This window comes from Culex quinquefasciatus, chromosome 1, assembly GCF_015732765.1.
Source record: "Culex quinquefasciatus strain JHB chromosome 1, VPISU_Cqui_1.0_pri_paternal, whole genome shotgun sequence".
NCBI lineage: Eukaryota > Metazoa > Arthropoda > Insecta > Diptera > Culicidae > Culex > Culex quinquefasciatus.
In genome coordinates, this window is record NC_051861.1 from 118,713,745 (window position 1) to 118,739,147 (window position 25,403).

At 31.7% G+C, this 25,403-nt stretch overlaps 2 protein-coding genes across 7 annotated transcripts in view; both read left to right on the plus strand.

The window, feature by feature from the left end:
• The window catches only part of LOC6038459 (inositol polyphosphate-5-phosphatase A), a 40,962-nt gene extending 29,831 nt beyond the window's left edge, over positions 1–11,131 (plus strand). The window contains exons 3-9 of one of the 2 annotated variants that reach the window (XM_038249389.1): positions 29–196; positions 2,238–2,410; positions 2,475–2,562; positions 2,621–2,773; positions 2,833–3,078; positions 3,203–3,239; positions 9,289–11,131. In XM_038249389.1, coding sequence (XP_038105317.1) covers positions 29–196; positions 2,238–2,410; positions 2,475–2,562; positions 2,621–2,773; positions 2,833–3,078; positions 3,203–3,239; positions 9,289–9,581 — 1,158 coding nt within the window. In that variant the 3' untranslated portion in view covers positions 9,582–11,131. Of the gene's footprint in view, positions 1–28; positions 197–2,237; positions 2,411–2,474; positions 2,563–2,620; positions 2,774–2,832; positions 3,079–3,202; positions 4,690–9,288 lie in introns of those variants that run through there. The other variant, XM_038249378.1, reaches the window with a different exon arrangement.
• A 5,200-nt stretch (positions 11,132–16,331) lies between these two features.
• The window catches only part of LOC6038460 (neural Wiskott-Aldrich syndrome protein), a 45,831-nt gene continuing 36,759 nt past the window's right edge, over positions 16,332–25,403 (plus strand). The window contains exon 1 of one of the 5 annotated variants that reach the window (XM_038266823.1): positions 16,332–16,544. The gene's annotated coding sequence lies outside the window, so the exon portion shown is untranslated. The other 4 variants (XM_038266825.1, XM_038266821.1, XM_038266822.1 and 1 more) reach the window with 4 other exon arrangements.

Sequence of the window (25,403 nt, forward strand, 5' to 3'; positions counted from 1 at the left end):
TCACATTTTTATCTTCTTTTGTTTCCAGGCCCTCGGCAACCTGTACTTTGCGATCCGCACCATCGACCACCTCCAGATCTGGAACTTCCTGACGCACGAGTGGGACACGGTCGCCGGCAAGAACATCCACACCGGCAACATCGAGTCGGTGGCCTCCAAGGAGAAGGCCAAGTTCCCGCAGCAGTTCTTCCCGGAGGTTAATAATTTAATAATTTAATAATTTAATAATTTAATAATTTAATAATTTAATAATTTAATAATTTAATAATTTAATAATTTAATAATTTAATAATTTAATAATTTAATAATTTAATAATTTAATAATTTAATAATTTAATAATTTAATAATTTAATAATTTAATAATTTAATAATTTAATAATTTAATAATTTAATAATTTAATAATTTAATAATTTAATAATTTAATAATTTAATAATTTAATAATTTAATAGTTTAATAATTTAATAATTTAATAATTTAATAATTTTATAATTTTATAATTTTATAATTTTATAATTTTATAATTTTATAATTTTATAATTTAATAGCTTAATAATTTAATAATTTAATAATTTAATAATTTAATAATTTAATAATTTAATAATTTAATAATTTAATAATTTAATAATTTAATAATTTAATAATTTAATAATTTAATAATTTAATCATTTAATCATTTAATCATTTAATAATTTAATCATTTAATCATTTAATAATTTAATAATTTAATAATTTAATAATTTAATAATTTAATAATTCAATAATTTAATAATTTAATAATTTAATAATTTAATAATTTAATAATTTAATAATTTAATAATGTTATAATGTTATAATTTAATAATTTAATAATTTAATAATTTAATAATTTAATAATTTAATAATTTAATAATTTAATAATGTTATAATTTAATAATTTAATAATTTATTAATTTAATAATTTAATAATTTAATAATTTAATAATTTAATGATTTAATAATTTAATTATTTAATAATTTAATAATTTAATTATTTAATAATTTAATAATTTAATAATTAAAAATTTAATAATTAAATAATTAAAAATTTAATAATTTAATAATTTAATAATTTAATAATTTAATAATTTAATAATTTAATAATTTAATAATTTAATAATTTAATAATTTAATAATTTAATAATTTAATAATTTAATAATTTAATAATTTAATAATTTAATAATTTAATAATTTAATAATTTAATAATTTAATAATTTAATAATTTAATAATTTAATAATTTAATAATTTAATAATTTAATAATTTAATAATTTAATAATTTAATAATTTAATAATTTAATAATTTAATAATTTAATAATTTAATAATTTAATAATTTAATAATTTAATAATTTAATAATTTAATAATTTAATAATTTAACAATTTTATAATTTAATAATTTAATAATTCAATAATTTAATAATTTAATAATTTAACAATTTAATAATTTAATAATTTAATAATTTAATAATTTAATAATTTAATAATTTAATAATTTAATAATTTAATAATTTAATAATTTAATAATTTAATAATTTAATAATTTAATAATTTAATAATTTAATAATTTAATAATTTAATAATTTAATAATTTAATAATTTAATAATTTAATAATTTAATAATTTAATAATTTAATAATTTAATAATTTAATAATTTAATAATTTAATAATTTAATAATTTAATAATTTAATAATTTAATAATTTAATAATTTAATAATTTAATAATTTAATAATTTAATAATTTAATAATTTAATAATTTAATAATTTAATAATTTAATAATTTAATAATTTAATAATTTAATAATTTAATAATTTAATAATTTAATAATTTAATAATTTAATAATTTAATAATTTAATAATTTAATAATTTAATAATTTAATAATTTAATAATTTAATAATTTAATAATTTAATAATTTAATAATTTAATAATTTAATAATTTAATAATTTAATAATTTAATAATTTAATAATTTAATAATTTAATAATTTAATAATTTAATAATTTAATAATTTAATAATTTAATAATTTAATAATTTAATAATTTAATAATTTAATAATTTAATAATTGAATAATTTTATAATTTTATAATTTTATAATTTTATAATTTTATAATTTTATAATTTAATAGCTCAATAATTTAATAATTTAATAATTTAATAATTTAATAAAATAATAATTTTATAATTTAATATTTTTACGATTCACTCTCAGTGCAAATGGTCCCGCAAGGGCTTCCTGCGGACGCGCTGGTCCCTGAACGGGACCGTGTTCGATCTGGTCAACATTCACCTCTTCCACGACGCTTCCAACCTGGCGGCCTGCGAGGAGTACCCGTCGGTGTACTGCAAGAGCCGGCGGCGGGCGCTCATCCACACCCTGGAGAGGTATGCGCTTTTTTTTGAGGTTATGTTTGACGGTGAAATTTTAAATTTTGTTTCGATTTTGTAGATTTCACAAGGACGCCATCAACCAGTCCGTGCCATATTTCGTGTTTGGCGATTTCAACTTCCGGTGTGACACGGAGGGAGTCATTAAGGTTAGTTTGGGCGTGACTTTTGTTGTTTTGAAGATTTTCAAAATTTTGATTTTCGTAGAAATTGACGGAGGATCTCACGATGCACCGGATCGCGAGTGCCAAAAGTGACAGTACAAAGGTCCAGTACCGCGATTCGGACGGCGCGAACGTACTTACCGTGGGCAAGAAGGAGTTTAACCACCACGACCAGAGCACCTTCAAGGGAAGCTGGGTAAGTTTTCGAAATGGTTCTAACCTCAAAATTTGAACTAAAAAAACGACTTCCAACAGATGCGTCAGTTTGACCGCGAGCTGGAATCGCTGCGGAGCATACTGTTCGAGTACCCGGTGAGCTTTCCGCCGTCCTACCCGTACGAGGAGGACCCGGGCCAGCCGGGGGCCTACATGACGACGCGCTGTCCGGCGTGGTGCGACCGGATACTGGTCAGCCCGGCGGCACGGAAGCTTATTGACGAGGGAGGGAAGGGATACGCGTACGGTATCATCGGCGAGGCGGTCTGCATGGGGGATCATAAGGTGAGTTTGGAGCGGTTTCCGCTACTCGCCACCAGATGGTGGTGTTAAAGATAGGCGAACTTGCATGCAAGTTTTCTGTCAATTGGATAGAAGTTGAACGGTATTTGATTTTTTTCCATTGCAGCCGGTCTATCTCAGCATTCGAATAAAGACGAGTCAAGGTATTTTAACTTACTGTTCCTGTGATACGCATGCGCAAAACAATCGTGTTGAACACGCCAATTCCACTAGCAGTAGCATTAGCCTTAACGTTAATAATAATAATAATCTCAGTAATAATATTAATAACAATATTACTAGCCAACACCATCACCACCTTCACAGCAGTAGTAGCGAATCCGTTAGCCAACTTATTAGTTCTAGAGTCAACAACAACAACAACGATGCCAACAGCAACAACAATAGAATTAGCTTGCCTAACGACCTGACGACGACCGTCTCGACCGCCACCCTCACTAGCCATAGAAGTAGCACGAGTCTGCTCGACCCGGTAGATCCGAACCGGTGTTCGCACTGCTTCGAGCACATCCAGTTCTTGTTCGACGAGATCCTGTCGGAGCTGGAGATTCCGTACGCGGATGAGGAGTTCCTGGAACCCACCCCCCTAAAAGAGACCAAGGTCACTCCGGCCCGACCTTCCGTCCGGATCAGCGTGTTCGACACGGAGAGCAACGCCAACGTTTGCATGTGTTCGCTGTACAGCAGCAGCTTCAGCTTAGGAGGCAAGAGCGTGGCGGAAGCGACGCCGGAAGGAGACCAGGCCATCTGTCCCAACTGTCGGAACATCATCAAGCACCAACCGGTCGAGCACCGGAAGACCCTCGTATCGCGCCGACTCATGCTCGCCAACGACATCATCGTGAACCGCATCGACACGCACTACCTGAACACGTACACGTCCCCTTCCGGGCTAACTTCCGGCGCAGCCGGACCAGGCACTTCCGGCGCCCAGTTCGAACCGTACACCCCGGAAAGCGTCGAGTCGCACTCGCCCGTCCCGGAAACCGTCGACCGGATGGACTTTGACGAGACGCAGGTCGAGGAACCGCTGCTAACCCCACTTCCGGAAACCGCGCCGGAAGTACCACCTTCGGAACCAGCCATCATCCCACCGGCGGCGACCAAGAAACCCACCGTCGCCACCACAACAAACAACAGCAACAACTCGATGACGACGACCGGAACGAGCACCGGATGTGGCGGCGGAGTGTCCCCGCGGCAGCTCAAATCGCGGCTAGAGAAGCTGAAGCGAATCTCGGACCGGCAGAAGACGTACGCCAAGACGTGCGAGCGGTTGAACAATAGCGCGGTGGGTGAAGAGGTGCCGCTGGCCGAGCCGGGTAAATTGACTAGTCAGGGTGGTGGAGGAGAGGGGCGGCCGGCGTCCGATTCGGAGCGGAACGACCGAAAGTTGGTGGATTGTTGCCGGAGGCATTGTTGTGCTATTCAGTGAGGGCGGAAAGGTTGAGAGAGTTGTTCTTGTGTACTTATAAGTGAGAGAGATAGGGCTTTGCAGACGAGTTAGGTACACCGATTGTTTCATAATTTTTTTTATTATTATTTTTGTTTTTGCCAAATGAAGAAGATAAGCAAGAAAGTTTCGAAAATCGACATTTTTCCTTTTGTTTTATTTCTCTCGTTGTGTGTTGTTTGCTTGTTTCATGTTCCGCTTGAATCGTCATTGATGTCGTCAATTTTACCGTAAAACTAGCTGCTACTAGAATGTTCACCCTCCGACAAAAACTCTGGATCTTTTCTCTCCGCTTTGCTTTAGATGTGCTGAGAGAGAAAAAATTGAGAGGAAGAAAAAGAGAATGGGAACAAAAGAGCACGAAAGACAGATGAGAGAGAAAAGAGCGTTGGGGACGATGCAAAACAGTCTGTGAAATTCTTCAGTGGTCGAATTGCTTCGCAGTCTTTTGCAACATTTCTTCCTAGAAATCGAACTAGAAACTCATAATGTTTAGGCTGGTACAAATGTTTTTAAAAGTTTTTGTCACCCCCCCCCCCCCACACTTCTAAATTTGCCCGAAAAATCAGGGGACAAAAAAAATATTTTTACAATAAACTTCAAAATTTCAATGAAAATTCAAGTGCAACCAGCTGAAATCAAATTAAAATACATTCTCCTACGTTTAAAATCATTTTTAGCATTTTTGGGTTTATTAAAAAATCTTAAGATTTTTTGAAAATTTTCGATGCAAAATCTTTTTTTTCGATACAATTTTTGTTTTTGTCAGATCTTAGATTTTTTGAAAACTAATGATTGCAAAACAACTGAACTAGTGTAAAATGCATTTTAAAACACTTTTTCATTTAAATGTGAAAACTATGGCTTGTTATTTAAATTTTTATATTTTTTATTTTTTTGCCCACTCCCCCCCCCCCCCCCCCCCCTTGACCTCGGCCAGGGCCTTAAGAAAAAAATAAAAATTGTGCAAAAAAGTGGTAAAAACCATTTACCACTAGGTTGAATACCAATAAAAATTGATTTAGCTTGAAATTCCTGAATAATCCAAAAATTGGGATTAAATAACTCTAGCTTTTTTGTTTAAAAAAAGGTTGAAATACGATTAATTCAAAACTATTTGTTTTGACATAATTTAAACTTTAAAAAATGAATAACATAAAATTGAGAAATGTAAATTTTACCAGTCCATTTTTGCGATGTTAAATTACACTTTTTCTAACAAAAAAAAAAACTGTCAAAGAAGATATGTAATTCTCAAGGTTGTGAGGGATTTTAGAAATTTCAGGATTTTCCAAGGTTGTTAACGATAAAATTATCGAGGCTCGATAACGATCATCTTATCGCCGAAAATGGACGAAAACCTCATTTTGAAAATCTTTCTAAAACCGATTAATTAAATGTTAAATTTTCAAAGCATTCACTATGATTACATTTTTTGAAAATCTTGTAATGTTCAAAGTCAAATATGACTCAAAATTGTTCACAAAAAAAAAACGTATTTTGTTCGAAAGTACTCAAAGTTTCAAAATTTGCTTTATGGGTATCAAACGATGTGAAATTTTGTATGCTTTTTCACTTTATCAGAGTTTTTTTGTTAAAAACTAAAATTTTCACAAAATGCCGTATTTTTCGAAAATACTCAAATTTTCAAAATAAGCAATAAGGGTAGTTTTTCTAAATACTAAAATTTTCACAAATTACATTAGTTTTAGAAAATACTCAAATTTTCAAAATATGGAAGTGGTAAACGAATCACAAAATTTTTCATAATTTGCAATATGAATATCAAACAAGCGAAATTTTGCATGCTTTTTCAAATTACAAGAGTTTTTTTTTGAAAAATATTAAAATTTTCACAAATTACCGTATTTTTCGAAAATACTAAAATTTTCAAATTATGCGATATTGGTATTAAACAGAGCCAAATTTTTTATGCTTTTTTTGGAAAAGACTAAAATTTTCACAAACCACCACATTTTTAAAATATACTCAAATTTTGAAATTATGGAATTGGTAAACGAAGTATTCAAATTTTCATAATTTGCAATATGGGTATCAAACGAAGCGAAATTTTGCATGCGTTTTCAAATTATAAGATCTTTTTTTTGGAAAATATTAAAATTTTCAAAAATTACCGTATTTTTCGAAAATACTCAAGTTTCCAAAATATGCAATATGGGTATCAAACGAAGCGAAATTTCGTTAGCTTTTTCACATTAATAGATTTGTTTTGGAAAACACAAAAAATTTCACAGATTACTGTATTTTTTAAAAATACTAAAATTTTCAAAATATGGAATTGTTAAAGAAACCAACTTTTTTATGCGTTTTTACTTAGTTAGAGTTTTTTTATAATACTAAAATTTTCACAAATTACCGTATTTTTCGAAATTACTCAGATTTTCAAAATATAAAATATGGGTATCAAACGAAGCGAAATTTTGCATGCTCTTTTAAATTATAAGAGATTTTTTGAAAATATAAAAATGTTCACAAATTACCGTATTTTTCGAAAATACTCAAATTTTCAAAATATGGAATTGGTAAACGAAGCACTCAAATTTTCATAATTTGCAATATGGGTATCAAACGAAGCGAAATTTTGCATGCTTTTTCACATTAATAGAGATTTTTTTTGGAAAACACAAAATTTTGCACAGATTCCGTGTTTTTCGTAAATACTAAAATTTTCAAAATATGCAATGTGGGTATCAAACGAAGCGAAATTTTGTTTGCTTTTTACATTAATAGAGATTTTTGGAAAACACAAAAAAATTCACAGTTTACCGTATTTTTGAAAATACTCAAATTTTTTAAATATGCAATGTGGGTATCAAGCGAAGCCAATTTTGTTATGCTTTTAGAGGTTTTTTTTTGAAAATAATAAAATTTTCACAAATTACCGTATTTATCGAAAATACTCAAATTTCCAAAATATGCAATATGAGTATTAAACGAAGCGAAATTTGGTTTTCTTTTTCACATTAATAGAGTTTTTTTTTGGAAACACAAAAATGTTAACAAATTACCGTATTTTTGAAAATACTCAAATTTTTAAAATATGCAATGTGGGTATCAAACGAAGCCAAATTTTATATGCTTTTAGAGGTTTTTTTTTTGAAAATAATAATATTTTCACAAATTACCGTATTTTTCGAAAATACTCAAATTTTTATAATATGCAATATTGGTATCAAACGAAGCCAAATTTCGTATGCTTTTAGAGTTTTTTTTTTAAATTACTGAAGTTTTCACAATTTGAAATATGGGCATAAAACTTTTAAAATTACCAATTCTATGTGCGCAGCAAAAATCGCGAAATTTTGAATGCATTTTCACTCACTGACTGTGACAATTTTAAATGAAAAATCCAAGGTTGTTAATCGATACAATTATCGTCGATAATATTATCGTCTGACGATAACGAAAATGGTTATCGTTATCGTCGGGACGATATCCATACTTTGTAATTTTCATCAGTTTCTTGTGTAGGATTTCACGTTTTGTCTGACCAAAATCTGTCTTGAAAGAAGAAATGTGTAAATTTACATGACAAGCTGGTGAAATATTCATCATTTCCAATGTAATTTTATTTTTTTTTCGCATTTGTTTACGTAAAATAACATGAAAATGTAATTTTATCAAATATATACAGAATTCCTAATTTTTTTTATCTACAGATCTAAAATTTCAATATAATTGATAATTTGAACTTCTACAATCCCCAAAAATTTGAAGAAATGATTGAAATTGAAATATATTTTGCAATATTTTAGTATTTATAATGCAATTATGTGTAAAGCTTCTTCATAACTTTTTTTTAAATAAGCATTGGAAATTTAATTCATGTTTTGTCTGAACTTTCTGTTAACTTATTTTTTTAGTTTTATTGAATTTTGAATGGGTTGGTTAGTTTGGAATCCTCAAATTTCAAAATTCTAAGATTTTGGATTGTTTTACATTTTTAATACTGATTTTAAAAAAAGCGTCAATCTTCGATCCAAAAATTTCGATCGCCTATCTAAATTTTGAAGGTCAGGGTGATATATTTCACTTAAGTGCCACCAAATGTAGGCAGTGTTGCCATCTTTGAAAAATTATGTATGACATTATTAGTTTCACACGTTTTGTTTTATTTGGTTTATATTTAGGTCTTGTAATATAATTGATGCAAAATTCTGAACATTTATTACGAATATTTGTTACCTTTTTAGGTAAAATATTCTAAATGTTATTTTAAAATGTTGTAAATATTTTTTAAAAGTAAACATTCTTTACAATTAAAAAAACAAATGTTAATGAAATATTATTAATTTTTTTAAATATATTTGAACTTATTTCAAATTATTTTGAATATTACATTGTTTTTCGTTTAAATTATTATATTTTTAAAATGGCTTTAACAATGTAGGAATAAATAATTAAATAAAATAATATCACATCTTCCTTCATTTCCCTGTTGATTTCGTCAGTTTTGTTTTGTTTCGCACTCTTCACCTAATATTATTCCCGTTTTTCCGTTCACCTGCTAGCATGATTGTTAGATTTGCTCCGTTTCAGTTTTCAGTTCAACTTATTTTTCCGCGCACGTGTCACCAACAATACTACCATCACAACAACACTACACAATGCTTGCTTTGCGCTCGAAATTACCACACGGATAAGTATGATTCAACATCCGGTCAAAAATTCATTATTTTTTTTCAAAATAATTCTAAACATTCTCAAAATTAAATTAGGAGCCCTACCGGAAATAACCCACGAGGAGCTGCGCGGCCGCCTGCAGGAGTATTTGGACCTGAACGCGCGCATCAGCGACGAACGCGGCGTGGTCGTGACGACGCACTACGTGCAGATTACGCCGACCACTTCGCAGGACTCGACCTCGGAGGAGCTTCCGGTGGCCGAAGCGGAGGAGGAGGAGGGCGCGTCCGCGGCCGACGCCACCGCCGAGAGCGATTCTGTGTTTTATGGACAGAACGCCACGAACGCCGCCTGTAGTTCGATGATTTTCCGCGAGACTACGGTTTAGACTGTTTTTTAGCTGAAATTTTGAGGGAACGAGCGTGGATTTGGGTTGAAATTGTCAAAAGATGGCGCTGTAGCGCCATACAAACTTGGTTAGTTCTGGGTTGAAAAGATAGATGGCGACACGAACACTAAGGGGCTCAATTGAGCGTTTGTTCTCTCTGTCTCCGTATTTCGTTATGTGATTGGAATTCCGTTAATCTTTCTCCACAAACGGGTTAAACTGTTTTACTTATAGATTTAATACGTTACTAGTCAAACGTTAGTTGCCATGAAATAGTTTGTTTTATCTCCACAAATGAGTTTTAATTAGTAAAAAAATACCATTTTATTTACACTCACCAAACTTTGCTCCAAAACGAGTCAATTGTAGTTCTTTGAAAAATTTTTAACGCGCCAAAGAAGGTTACTTAAGCCGTTGTACTACTAAAAATAACAGAAAGAGATTAGTCATCCGCGGGCAGAAGCCGTCAACTCAAACATGTGACTTATTGATGAAAATATCGTACATTTTTGAGAAATCAAGTAAATGTTTTAGATCAGCATTGTTAAACGAGTGTGCGAACGCATGATCCACCACCAACAGTATCAAATAATATATTGAGAAAATATTAAATTAAAAATAAAACTAACCCCTATTATAAGCGCAGCAACAAATCATAACAGAAAACATCAAATTCCAAAAAATGTCCAGCAATAAATGTCTAGAAGTGCACCGAGAAAGATGAGCTTAGTAGAACAAATTTAGTTTCTTTTGAAAAAAAGCCATTCTTTTCGTTTGAATTCGTGCACTTAACCCCACTTTTAAAAAAGTGACAGCTGTTAGGGCATCTCCACGCGATTGGACACGCGCGTCAATTTGCTCCCTCACAGTGGAGTTGCCCTCAAGCTAGAGATTCTCCGCAACCAAAAGATTTCAGTTCAGTGTCTTGCCATTAGTTTTCTACTAAGTACAGTTCCAACATGAGTGTGAAAATGCCAAACAATCACCTTAAAACAGTAAACTAAGTTTATTTGCGTGAATATATTTAGAAGTTAACGTGAACATTTTGCGAGGTTTGTTAAGCCAATTTGTAGACGCAAAGCAGCGAACCGATTTACAAATTTAAAAATAACAAAAAAAACTTATTAGTACAGAAGTAGCGACCGAATTTGTCAGTCGAACAAGATCTCAATACCGCGTAGGCAATACAATATTATAATATGTTGACAAATATATTTCGGTGACGTTTACAATTGGTACTTATTATATATATTACGAAAACAAAACAAAAAACAACTTATATATACATTTAGGCTACTAGTAGTGGCGCGTGCCGAAACAATTTTTCGACAGTTTAAAACCAGTTATATTTAGCGGAGTTTTGCAAAGAAATGCAAATTACAGCTTGCGGCAAGCTTTGACAAAAAAAGTGACGGCGCAAGAACATAATCGATTGTAAGAGAAAGCAAAATAACAAGTGACAGAATGTTCAAAAAGTAAAAAAAAATATCACACCCACACACAAATAATCCCCTCGATGTGCAATAAAGCGGATAAACGTTGTCGTTAGAGCTGTGAGTTGAAATTATTTAGTTAGATAGAATTGAAAGAAATCCATAAACACGTTTTGAACTTTTTGTTTTTTTTTTTGCAATTCTTCTTTTTTTTGCAGATAAAATCACCTTTTAACACCTGTATCGAAAAGTAATACCTTTCGACACTGATTTAGTTTAAAAGTTGACCACGGCAGTCAATCTTTTGGGCAGAAACAAAAGTTTCACTGAAAAATTCTGTTTAAAGGTGTTATTCGGAGTAAAAAAAAAGACAAATCTCGATTTTTTCAGCACTCGTCGTATGTATACAACTCGTGTTGGAAAAATCGTCATTCTGTAACTTGTTGTATAAACTGCAATTTTAAATCGGATGAAAATGAATGGTTCTTTTAGTTTTGTCTTTGAATTCGGATGTTTGAAATATTTTTTTTTCTAGTGTTTATAGTTTAATTTTAAATTAAGCATTTTATAGCTGATTTAGCTTTGGAAACACGCTTTGTATGTAAATAGATTATTTTGGTGGGAGATCTTACACAAATTTGTTACTTGGAATATATTTTCTTGTAGATATAGTTTTTTAGAAAAAATCAGTACAAGTGAGATACACTTACAACCAATGACTGTTTTCGATTTTTAATTTAAGAAAATATTTATGTGGTTTTTTTAATGGTTCAATGAATTAGTATTAAAAAAAGGTATTTGACCGTTATTGAGCGTTATTCCACTTGGCCGTCGACGAGAAAGTGTCCCCTACATATGAAACAACTTTTTAAAATCAGAATTTCCTTTTGCTGCCCGGAAGCATCATTTTAAAATAGAACATAGGCCACACCTCGGGCCACACCCTTTTCCTACTGCAATCCAAGTCGAGCTTCTCATTCCCATTGACCAATCAGAATTAGTTAATTTGAACTAATGTAAATTCCAAAACTAATGTAAATTTTCAAAACTAATGTCAATTTCCAATTAATCTATTGTAAATTTCCAATGAACCTAATGTAAATATATATCATTTACCATGATACCTTTTGGAACATGATAAATAATGTAAATTTACAGGAATATTTTTTTCTGTGTATAAAAACACGATTAAAAACCATTTCTAACCACTTTTTTTCATTTTAATTTAAATTTTAATGCAAAAAAAAAATTGTCAAGACAACATTTTTTTGATGGATCAACTATGGCTCCCTTGAACGAACTGTCAAGTAGGACCTTTTTGGTCAAGAAGGGCCGCGAAGTTAATTTTTCAAAATTGATTCAAAAATCCATTTTAAATCCTTTGCGGTCGTACAAAGGGTCATTGTACTCCGAAAAATAAAAAAAATCAACGTCGAAAATAAAAAAAAAGTAAATTGGTTTATTTTGAGTAAATTGGACGAATGATGGTGCGATCTAAGCATTTAGAAAAAAAAAATCATTTATGTTCTATGACAATTTAAGTCTTCCCTGTGTCATATTTTCTCCTTTGATTTTAAGTAGGTTTCAAATTATATTTTCTTGCTTAGTAAAAAAAATTCCCTTGTGTAAGCTTTTTTTTAATTCTCCATTTTTTTCTAATATGTATTAATTTTATTTTTGCTTGATTTTTTTTTTGCTTTAATTTATAAACCGTTGATGTGCACAAACTTGCAAATATTAATGGAATAATGATTTTTTCTCCTTAAACCTTTGTTCCTTTTCTGTTCGCTAGGATACAACAATTCGAAAATTTGTGATAAATATTAATAAACTTAAATTTAACGTAAATTGCAAGTCTTAAAGTGTATTCCAAATAAACGATTAAACAAGTTTTTTTTAGCCATTTTGTACTCCTTTAATTTTATTCTGAAAACATATTTTAGTTAAGATTTTATCATCGGCATCATTAGCATTATTTATTTTAGATAAATCCCTACAATCAGGCAACGTTTGAACCATAAAAAAAAACTTTTAAAGATTTATGTGATTTTTTTAGCTTTTCGAAAAAAAAATCTTTGTGTTAAGGGTAAAAACATCGAAAAACTCGTCAAATTTTGGGTATTTCTTTTTTTTTGGCTCCATTTTGTTAGGGGCCATTCCTATGACAAAAGAAGTCATTTTGTGTCATTGGTTCACCCATACAAAAATGGTCTCCATACAAAAATGGTACGTAAATATTTGAAAATCTGAATCTCTTGAAGGAATTTTCTGCTCAATTTGGTGTCCTGGGCAAAGTTGTAGGGTATTTATTGATAAGGACCATTAAGAAATATAGGTACATAAAAAAATGCCAATAAAAAAAATTAACAAAAATTCAATTTTTCAAAATCAGTTTTTCTCAATTTTTATTATGTTTTAGGAGACAAAATATGTGCAATTTTTTTTTAAATTGTTTTTTTTTCGAAGCAATCGAAATTGTTTAAATCACTTTTTTTATTTGAATGTAAAAAAATAAATTGACAAGGCAACTGTCAAGTAGGACCTTTGCTGTCAAGAAGGACTGCGAAGTATTTTTTTTTACATTGGTTTGAAAATCCATCGTAAATCCTTTGCGGTCGTACCAAAGGTCATTGTACTCAGAAAAGTAAGCTTTATAGTTGTGAACAATAATACACTCAACTCCCGGTGGTTGGTCACTTTTTCGTTTGACACTTTTTAGTTTGTACCCCGTTGCACAGTGGGAAAAACGGGCCCAAAAAATTACCGCAACATGATTTCGCGCAAACCATCGATTGCTATACACCAAAAGCTTCGTTTTTGCACCAGGAACAATAATCCGATGGAAAATCGCACTGCACGGACCGGTGGCCGGAGTACAGGCCACCGGAAGATCCGCATTTTTGGAAAAGTGTCAGATTTATCCAATTGGGTCCTAAAATGAAGCTTAGATTGCTGATATTATTGTTTACAGCGATAAAGCTTATTTTTCTAAGTACAATGACCTTTTGTACGACCACAAAGAGTTTAAAATGGATTTTTAAATCAATTTTGAAAAATTAACCTCGCGGTCCTTCTTGACAGAAAAGCTCCTACTTGACAGCTCGTTCCAAGGGGACCATAGTTGATCCATCGAAAAAATGTTGTCTTGTCAATATTTTTTTTTGCATTAAAATGAAAAAAAGTGACCAGAAATGGTTTTTAATGGTGTTTTTTACCGTTGTACATAAAAATTGGCATAGGGCTTTAGTACCCAATTGTGAACTGATAAGCTTTCTTCTACCATGAATAGGCATGCAAAACAATCCTAGAATAATATTAAATACCATAGGACCCGTCGGAACCGGTTCCACCGATCTCCGGTGGCCACATCCGGAACCGCAATAGGAAACAGCGTAAACTAGTCACGCGACGTATCAAACTTCTTGATTTTGGATGGAGAGTATCCTTAAAATGTATTTTTGCCTCCGGTTCCCAGGTTCTCCGGTGGCCATATCCGAAGATCATATTTGGCAAATTCCTGAAACCACTCTTGCGACATATCAAACTTCATGTTTTTAAAAGAGGAGTGTTAACTCATGTCCCCATCCAACATCAAAAAGTTTGATACGTCGCATGACTAGTTTACGCTGTTTCCTAATGCAGTTCCGGATGTGGCCACCGGAGATCGGTGGAACCGGTTCCGATGGGTCCTATGGTATTTAATATTATTCTAGGATTGTTTTGCATGCCTATTAATGGTAGAAGAAAGCTTATCAGTTCACAATTGGATAAATCTGACACTTTTCCAAAAATCCGGATCTTCCGGTGGCCTGTACTCCGGCCACCGGTCCGTGCAGTGCGATTTTCCATCGGATTATTGTTCCTGGTGCAAAAACGAAGCTTTTGGTGTATAGCAATCGATGGTTTGCGCGAAATCATGTTGCGGTAATTTTTTGGGCCCTTTTTTCCCACTGTGCGTTGGTTTGACAAAGTCAATCTAAAAAGTGACAAACTGTCACTTTATACACGGCGCTCACGCACACTATCAAAACAATCAATTGGTAGTGTGTGTGAACTCAGTGTAAAAGGGGTGTCAAACTAAAAAGTGACCCCGTTCGCTTGACAACAGTTCGACGGTAACATTTCAAAAGGCATCATGTACATTTTGACACTTTCTGGGTTATTGCATATTCTGAAAGTACTCCTAATAAGCTACCTCTCCACCAAAAATGAGCAAAAGTTACTTCAGTAAAGTCTGTTTAATCATGATTTTAAATAAAGTAACATAAACAAAATCTCTGCCATCAGCAGTCCCTGTTTATATAGCCCTGTCAACCTGTCAAACAAAAGACTACATGAACCTCGTGACGGAAAAAAAGCTACATGAACAAAGCGCCATGTACATTCGGCGAAGAAAAACGAATCATAACAAAGCGCCCCCCTCAATGACAGCAGGGTGATATCGACGTTGGTGATTTCAAAAGGAGTTATGTTTGTTTTACTCAAATAAAATTACGAAAATGATGTTTTATTGAATTTTGGATGGTCAAGTATCAATAAAAGCAACGTTTTTCATCATTTGTTATCATTAGAACATCTTATTTTGCTTTTATATTAAAATGGGAATTGGAAATGGATGCTCAACATTCAAATGCGTTTTTCTCAAAACGCACGGTTTGTACATGATGCTTTTTGAAATGTTGGCGTCGAGTTGGTGTCAAACCATCGGGGTTTGAGTGTATCACAAATTTAAGCTTAATTTTAGGACCCAATTGAATTTATCTAAGTCTTACCCACCTCACAGCCCCCCATTATCTAAGTCTAATATCTCAGCAACTGATGGTTAAATTTTCAATCCTAAAAAAAACATGTGTAAAATTTTTTGATCTCTTCGAAAAAAATATTTTGAAAATTTTAAAATCAAGACTTGCATTACAAAAGGGTCAGAAATTCAATATTAAGGGTCAATCAAACACCCAATCCAGAACAAGCCAACCTACCATCCACAACGAATCAACCGTGGTTCATCATGATGGATAGATTGGATACAGTTTTTTATGCATCGTTGCAGATTGTACTTACTGTTTCAGAATAATTTGTTTGTTGTGATTGAAGAAAGCAATTTAAAATAAAGTATTGAGCGAGAAAATTAATGTTAAAAGCTGAACATAAGAAATCGTAAATAAGTTCATTAAATAAATTAGCTTGATTTAAAAACTAACAAAAATCTACATTTGTCTTGCAGACTTTTTCACCACCTGGCCTCCCTGCTCTGCGAACGAAAACCTCACCAACACAGAAACATTTTTCCCGAACTGTCAGTCGCGACTGTGCTCGCTTGTCAAAATCAACAGAAAAATCCATCTTCCCCGCAGCTCGGTGCTGCATTCGAAAGTTATCTCGCGACCAGGTCACAACAAAAACGGCCCTGCGTCGTCGTCGTCCGGAATTCCGCCGTGTGGCCCCCGCCGTGGACATCGCCCTAAAGTTCCGATACTCGTAGTGTGGTTCCGCGACCCAATCAAACAGTTCTAGAGGTTGGTGAAAAAGTGTAAGCAAAAAGAGTGTTTAGTCGTCGTCGTCGTCGGATTCGGAAGGAGGGTAATTTCGGGTGGGAAACCTCGGTTCCGGAGGTTTGCGGGACGAAGACTTGGTGACATCATGCCTTCTTAGAAGAAAAAAAAAACACCTCCGCCGTCGTCGTCTGTCTGGAGGTGGTGTTGCCCTTGATGGCTTTTGCGATCATTGCTTTCTTGAGTGTTTGTGAGTTATTTCCCTCCCGTGAAGTAGCGGAACTTCCGGACTTCCGGATGACAAATCGGAACGCCGCCTAGCTGGGTGTGTGTTGGGGGGGCTTTGGACAGAAATAGCTGCTGCGGGGAGTGTGTGTCTGACTTTGAGTTTTATTGCTTCTTTGCTGATTCGAGAATGTGTGTTTTTTTTTGTGTGTACCGTTTTGTTTCCTTTAAAATTTGAAGAAAAAAATAAATTGCATTGAGAGCTTTCCACTTTTTTATTTTTTTATTTTGTCTTTCAAGCCAAGGTAAGTTTGGATAAAAGGCATGAAAATAAGTAACTTGTTGAAGTAATAATAAAGCAAAATAAATTGTAATTTTATTTGGTAACGATATCCTGTTAGATAGACTTTTTACCAGGGCAAGGATGGGAACTGTTTAGAGAAAGGGGTGACCAAAGTATGGCCCTTTGAATCTGATTTAATTTAATTTGATTTAATAATTCTAAAAATTAAGGACTAATGAACATTTTTAGTTTCAGTTAATATGAAACCAATGAATCCTGAATATACGAAACAGATATTTTTTTTGAAAAATCTAACTTATTGAAACAATTTCACACGTAAAACAGTAAATTTCGTCTAAAACTTCATTATTTTCTTTGGAAATGAGTTGTAAAATATTCAAATAGTACTAAAGTGGAAAACTGTAAAGACAACACAAATATATAGATATTCTATATTAATTGTATAACTCATCAATACGCAATATTTTTAAAGGCTGGGTCCCAAACTTTGTTTGCACTTATAAACCGCCAACCATGGGATTCGAGCTCATGACATTTAGGTTACGAATTGATTACGTAACAGCAGGCCAAGGATTGATACCTAAGAGCATGCAATGGCACTGACCTTGTTGCGTGCTCTTCGGTTGACGTCCACGTAAGGAACATCCTGGAAGGAGCGCAACTAACTACATCCGTAGTTCTGTTAGATCATCCGAATTATCTTGATCAGAACAGTATAGCTCTGGTTCCTTGCGAGTGTCCTATTTTCTTACCTCCACGTTGGCTTGGTTTTCATGATGACCTAGCTGGTGGCCTGTGGAAACGGATCGTAAACCTTTGACCACCGCGGGTCAGAGTCGAGACGGCTAAAAGAAAGGGGCGCGACAATGTGGGAAAGGGAAGTCATTTGTGATTGTAGACGGTATTGTTTTGATTCGCAGTATGTTGAGTCAACTGCTGTGGATGTACCTGAGCATCGCAGAAAGGGGTTTCTCTTCTCTTCATTCTCAGCCTATCTCCTATTTTTATTTTGCTCTACTGATTCTCAATTCCTAAAAATATACTTTTCCTTAATGTACTAGTAATATCAAGTCTATTTAACATTTGTCTAATCTTTTTGATTTTATTGCGAATTTATTTATTTGAATAATTCTTTATCTGTCCTATAAATTATCATTACTATAATCTAAGCTTGTTTTGTATCTCTATTTATTAACTATTGTCTAATTTCACATCTAATACATCTAGCTTCTCATTTTTATTCTTTAAAATACGCTCATCATTCTCTTACTATTGATTCTTGATTTTTATAAAATAAATTCTCTTTTACTGTCTATTGTTTTCAATCTTCACCCTTTTTTAAACAAGTGAGGTTTGAGCCCTTACTCAATTTATGGAATGGTTAAAGGCTTAACACAAATATTACTATTGTATTTTTGGTAAACTTTTATAACATGCTTAGGACCAAAAATTGTAACAAAACACCGCGACAGAAGAAATAGCAACAGATGAACACGAATCAACACTAGGAAAGATTTCAGGAGAAAACAATACACAGTGAAATAACAATTAGTTTTTGAATTCAAACTCAAATAAAACAGTTTTTGCTTTAATGAAAATTGATAGGCACAAAATGGTTAGGCGCTTATACTTACATCAAACCCTACGTAATGTACCACCCCCGGCCGAGTTAAAATGCGTAACCGGAAAAGAAGGTGTGCATGCCTGGCACGAACACTCAAAGCGTGTTCTAGCGTGCTGCTCGTACTGACTCAGAGCAAGGGTGAGATGTAGGTGTAAGGGCAGTGCGTGTTCGTCGGGAACCTGGTGCATAAGATCGGTCAAGGCTCGTTCTTACACTGAAAATTGCGAATTGCGAATTGCGAATTGATTACGTAACATCTGATTTAGGCTGACCAATATATATTTAAATATTCTTGAAATTGGAGGCATAACTGTTGTAGCAATTTATTTATAAACAAATTACTCATTTTTTTAAGAATCGTTCGCCTCATTTGAAATATTTTTTACAGAAAAAAAAAATGTATACATACTAGTTTAAAACCTTTTTTTTTCATTTTCATTTTATTTGTTCAACAACCAATGTCTTCAGTCACAAAAGTATTTATCATTCATCAACTTATACCAGACCGTGGTGTTTTTTTTTACAAAATTATTGTAAAACCTGAGGTTGAGGCATAAACATTGCAATATTTTTGGTATATTTCTGGGATGGGATAAACAAAGAGAAAAAAAACCTATTGTTAAACTAAACCACTTTCAACATGGTCGCTTCTGTCAACCTAAACCAGTCCTTTCTTATAAGGAGAAAATGAGAAGTATTGTAATTTGAGCTGAAAAAAAATAAAAAAAATAAATCAATTTCACAAATAATTGTAAATTGCATTAAAAGATTGATTAAAATATTTTCAATTGAAAGGCATTTATTTCTATCGTACACCGAATGTTGATTTATCAGCATTTTCATTTTAAAAAACAATACATTTCATGAACTGACTATTATTTTGCCCATTTGTTATTTTTTTTTTGTGCGTTACATAGAAATGTAATCTAGATTGAACAATATTAAACCTGAACTTCCCAAGAAATTAAAATATGGCGTGAAGAAACAACATCGTAGAACTTGATTTAAAAAGCAAACAAAAATAATGGCCACTTAGCCTACTGATTTTTTCGCACTTTTTTATTCCAACACATTGCCACAAATTGAAAAACAAACTTTTTTGCTCTTTGAAGTGAAGCCATTTTTTTTGCCAGCCATTTCTTTCGATTCTGACACCTTAGGGCGTGCGACCTATGGAATGTTAACTTTCTTTAAAGTTGAGTAAAAATTGCCGTTGAATTGGACGTGCTCCTCTTTGGGGAACTGGAAAAGATTTATTTACTTTCTTTGCGTAACGGGACAACGACAGGAGCAGATCTAAGAAAAAATCTCCCCTCCCATTTAATGACTTGCAGGCTTTTTAGGATTTTTTTAGATTGAAGTAAGAAAACGCATTTAAATCGTATTGCATTTTTCACATCCAAATGAAAATTAAAAATCTTTCATATAAAAAACACATTAAAAATTGAAGAAGTGAACTTTTTTGAATCATCTTTGATTTGCCAACCATTTCAAGTAATTTGTATCCTGCAGCTCCTTATGAACGGATCCACCGTAAAACGATGGAACATAAACTCAGGATTCTCCACCCAAGTCCAACCGCAAATTACAACAGCCAAATTCAAAAAAAAAAATCTGCAAGGAAAAACTAAACAACATTTCAACCAAAGAAAAAGTCATCCGCATGCTTGAGCACTGAGTTGAAAAACATCATCAAGAAAATTTGAATTGTCAAGCTATCTGAATCACAGATTGCTTGATATTTGTTTTCGAACACGAATTTTCTTGCAAAAAACAGAAGAAGAATACAAACGTAAACACTCAAAAAGAAGACTCTATCCAGCCGTCCTGTCCCAGGTATATTTTTGTTTTTTTTATTTAAAAAATCATCAATTTAATAAATTTCAGAAATTTCCAAAAAAGTATTCACGTGGTTTATGGATGGTCCCTTACGAGTTTTTGTAATTCTTTTCCATTTTTTTAACCTGCTAGTTTTGTCTGTTTTTATCAGTTTTTCAGAAAAAAAAATCCTTTTAATTAAATAGATTTTCAAACAATAATTTAATCTCAAAGTTTTACAAATTTAATAAAAGAAATAATAAGTAAATTGAAAAATGATTTTTGACTCTGATTAAAAAAATTAGCACAAAAATAAAAATAACTAAATTATTTATTTTGATCAAAAATATCCTACTTTTGAATAGTACTATAGATAAATCAACCATTATGCAATTATCGTAAATGTAAAATTTGCTAAAAATTTTCAAAACATTTTTTTTAGAAAATTACTTATTTTGTTATTCAAGCAAAACAAATCAAATATTTTTTTCTGCTTATCAACTTTGTTCATCATTTTTGTGCAAACAATCCTTCTAAGTTATGAAAAATGTGTTTTTTTCTATTTTTTTTTGCGAAAAAGACACTTAATATTACACACTGCATGTACACTTTTTGTAAACACAAAAAAAAGTTGCACCCGACGGGATTCAAACCCAGCACCAACAGTAAGGTCTGGCGCCTTAGCCCGCTCGGCCATCAGACCGAAGATGAATGGAAAGGATAAACGCATATATGAGCTTGACGTTTCGGTCAAGTAAGTTATTCCATACTGATGGGCTACATATTTCAGGGTGAAATATTACATAAAATTTCATAAAATATTGCAAAATTTGTTTGACCCCCAGGCTTTTTACGCGCAGCTGGATTACACCTTTTTTTTGCTGTGCACCTGCACAGACAAACAAACAAAATCTTTTTCAAAATTATATCGATAGGCAATTTAACTGTCAACTTGAATCATTGGAAACTCATCATGGCAGGTTTGAGTTCACCACCGCTCACTTACATGGTTTGGCATGGTTTGAGAAGTTATCGGTGGATTTTTGATGAGAAAAATTCTGAATAAATTACGTCTATTTGTCTGTGCGATTCAATTATTTGACTAAATTATAACATTAGAAACAAAATTTTCATGTTGTAGAAATTTGAAAAAAAAACAAACATGAATTGTTGGCTACAAATGTACAATTGAAAACTAAATTTAAATGTTGTGTAACAAGATAATTTTATAATTTTTTTGAGAAATATGAATAAAATTGATATTTTTCAAGCAATTAGGGGAAATATACCCTTTCTCAGCCTATTTCTATTATCGGCCTATCAGCACTTTGATCATGAATTACAGCTTTTATAAAGTGTTTTTGACTGTTCCAAAGTAATAAATAGCTCAAATAAAAGTTAGCAAGCAACTCTCCATTGTTGATTTATCTGAAAATGTTGATTTGATAGCGGAAAACAGCAAAAGTGATTAGAATTGGTCGAACGGATTAGACTGATTAAAATGGGTATATTTCCCCTAGAAAACAAGTTTGCCAACAAAAAAAAATCCGGCGTTTAAAAAAAAAGAATTGGGATGGATCAGGTAACAATAAAAAAATATTTCAAATATTTTTAACAAATATTCCTTAAAATCAGGAAGCAAATAATATATTTTGTGCAATAAACATCAAAATTTTAAAGACATTTGACGGGCCAATTTTATCAATACTATTCAAAATATATTTACTTTGTATAACCCGCATAAAAAAGTACCATATAAAAACTTTTTTTCATATGGTAATTGAACTTTAAACTATATTGTTACTACCATTTCCAAAATGTTTGACTACTATTTTAAAAATGGTATTTATATGGTTGGCATGAATTTTTACTATCTCACAAATGGTTTAACCATCTGGCATAAGGGTGGTTAGCAATGGTAACCTTAAAAAACTCAGTACTATTTTCGTCAAAAAACTGTTTGCTGTATGGTAAATAAATGGTTTAAGTACTATTTGGCAAAAAGTAACCTTAAATCAAACAGTTCACAAATAGTTTAATATAGTTAAATTTTAATTTTGGGAAATTGAAAAAACGATTTCACAAATAGTTACCATTTCTCAAAGTGTCATTGTATGATCCAATATGGTAATCAAATGGTAATTTTTTATCCGGGAACTGTTCACTATATTTGAAAACAATTTAAAATATACTGTTAACAGTAAAATTAGTTTGTAATTTGTTTTTTTTATTGATAACGATAGCCTGTTAGCGTATACAATTTACCTCAGGTCAAAGAAGTAAATTTAAAGGAAAAACCTTTGGATAAAATAAATCAAACAATCGAAAAATAGTGACTAAAACTTAGGCCAAGCGAAATTTACGTTAAGAAGGATGCCCGTTTCTTCAAAGGGGGCGTCTGCATTGTCTTGACAAAAAGTCTGCAGTTTTTTTTAAATTGGAAAATTATTATTAATTAGAGACTCTTACTTCCTAAAATTTGAGTTTTTGTTTTTTTTTTTATAATGACACAATATAATTTTAAACATTCAAAATAGAAATAAATCATATTAACTAATTTTTGAAGAGAACAAAAAATAAAATAAAAATGGCTTATTTGCAACAATTTTCTGAATTTGTTAAACTTTTTATCAAAAATTTCTTATCAGCCAGAGTTTTTTTTAAATTGATGCCTAACAGTTTTTAAATTTGTAGCAAATGATTTAAATCTGGCCCAACAAATTCAAATTTCCGTGCTTACATGTAGAAAATCACAAAATTTAACTAAAATTTTATTTATTAAATCCACTTAAAAGATGACTATCAATCACTCCTGAAAGTTTCATTAAGATATTTCATGATAAAACTGAGTAAGAGACGATTAAAGTTCACAATTTTGCCATGCGTAAAGCGAACTGTCAAATTTTGTGAGCGTTTTTCTCTAAACATCGAGTTGATTTACGGGTGCCACGATATCTCGAGATGGGATGGACAAAATTGGCTAAAATTTGGGTAAAGACTCGCAAGATATATTCCGTGTGCATGACGAAGCCCGGTTTTGAAATTTTGCATTTTAAAAAATTACAAAATTCTAAAACTTGTGATCATAAAAATTCAGGATGGCCACTCAAGTCGGGAAATCGGGAAAGTCGGGAATAAGTCGGGAATTCGCCAAAATCCGCTGAAAATCCGTAAAAAGTCGGGAATTTGTGATTTTTTGTCAGAAAGTCTGGAAAAGTCGGGAATCCCAAGTAAACCAGCATGTTTTTTTTCTAATTCTTTAATAATTTTGTAATATTTTGAACAATTTTCAAATAAATTCACTCAATTCTTCTTTAGTAACTTACTTTAAAATTTTAAGGTTTCTTTAACTATTTCAATCTATTTGAGAATTAAAAGGTTTTTTCATTTCGAATATTTTTTTTCCTAATGATTCCCTTGAATTGTTGTGAGTATGGGTAAATTATTTAAGATAAAGCTTGATTATCAGTTATCGGAAAACTTAAATATCAAAAAAATCCATTCGATGTTCGTTCTAAATGAAAAAAAAAGTTTTTTTTTTCATTTCGAACGAACTTTTTTTTAAAATGAAAAATTATTGAACTTGTTAGAAAATAAATCCAGCAAATTTTGGTTTAAGCCATTATATATCAATATGTAGAAGATTTTTTTTCTTTCAAACATTTAACATAAAATAACTGTTTTTTTCATTGAAAATAAAATAAAGCAGTTAAATACTGACAACTAGATAAATAAACATTAATTCAAAAAATTAATAACAAAATTATCAAAATTCATAAGGAAACTTAGTAAAAACATTTTTTTTGAGAATTCCTAGATATTTTAAAAAAAAAAATTAAAATAATATTAACAGCAATCATATTTTAAAATTAAAAATAAAATTTTAAATTTAGTTATCTTTAACTTTTTTTCATTTTCAGATGAAACGAAGTACCAAAAACTATACTTTTGCCAATTTTAAAAATAAACATTGAAATTACAAATATTATTAGGCTTTGGGCTACCCGTCCGTGTGGATCAATCGGACCGCGCTCTGGACTCACAATCCAGAGGTTGCCGGTTCGAATCCCGCGGCGGGCGCTCTAAAATTCTTTGTGTAAATATGGGTATTCGGCGCCGTCGCTCCGTGCCATACTTTCATACACTTAGGAGCCCAGGGCGGCGAAGTCCTTGTAGAGGAAGACACTAGTGGTTGGTACTAGCAATGGTTGCCGACAGCTATAAAGTCAACTTCGTTTTCGCTATTTTTCAAAGACTAATTGTTTATGTTTCAGATCAAAATAATCAGTGCTTCAATTTAAAAAAATGTTTGATTTGAGGAATTTGTTGTTAAATTTCTGTTTTTACGAAAATTGTCAATAATTTTAGATTTTTTAAAATGATTGATATTGATTTTTTTGTAAAGAGTTTTTTGTTTGAAATCATTCTTTAGAACAGAAATGCCTATTGTTTAAGATTCTGGAAAAGTCGGGAAAATGTCGGGAATTTCAAAATGGGATTTGAGTGGTCACCCTGTAAAAATAAATCATAAAAAGAAAAGAAATCATAAAAATATTTCTATCTTTTTTTAAAATAAACTTTTTGAAAATCGACCTTCGTCATGCACACGGAACCGGTTCAACAAGGCTTCACCAAAATTTTGAGCCGATTTGGTCAAAGCAGTGTTAAGATATCGTGGCACCCGTTTTTTGAAACTGCTAACTTCAAATAGCAATATCTCGGCAATAATACAACCAAATGTCTTCAAATTTGTTTTGAAAACAGATTTAAAAAAAGTTTAAGTGTGCCCAAACCAACCTCTGACATTTTTGCCGATATACATGTATGTAACCCCTTAAAACATAGTTTCAACGAATCATCTCTGCGGTTAGCTTTGCGTGGTAGGCCTGGCCGCTTTTACGAATACAGTATTTGTTCGGTAACTGG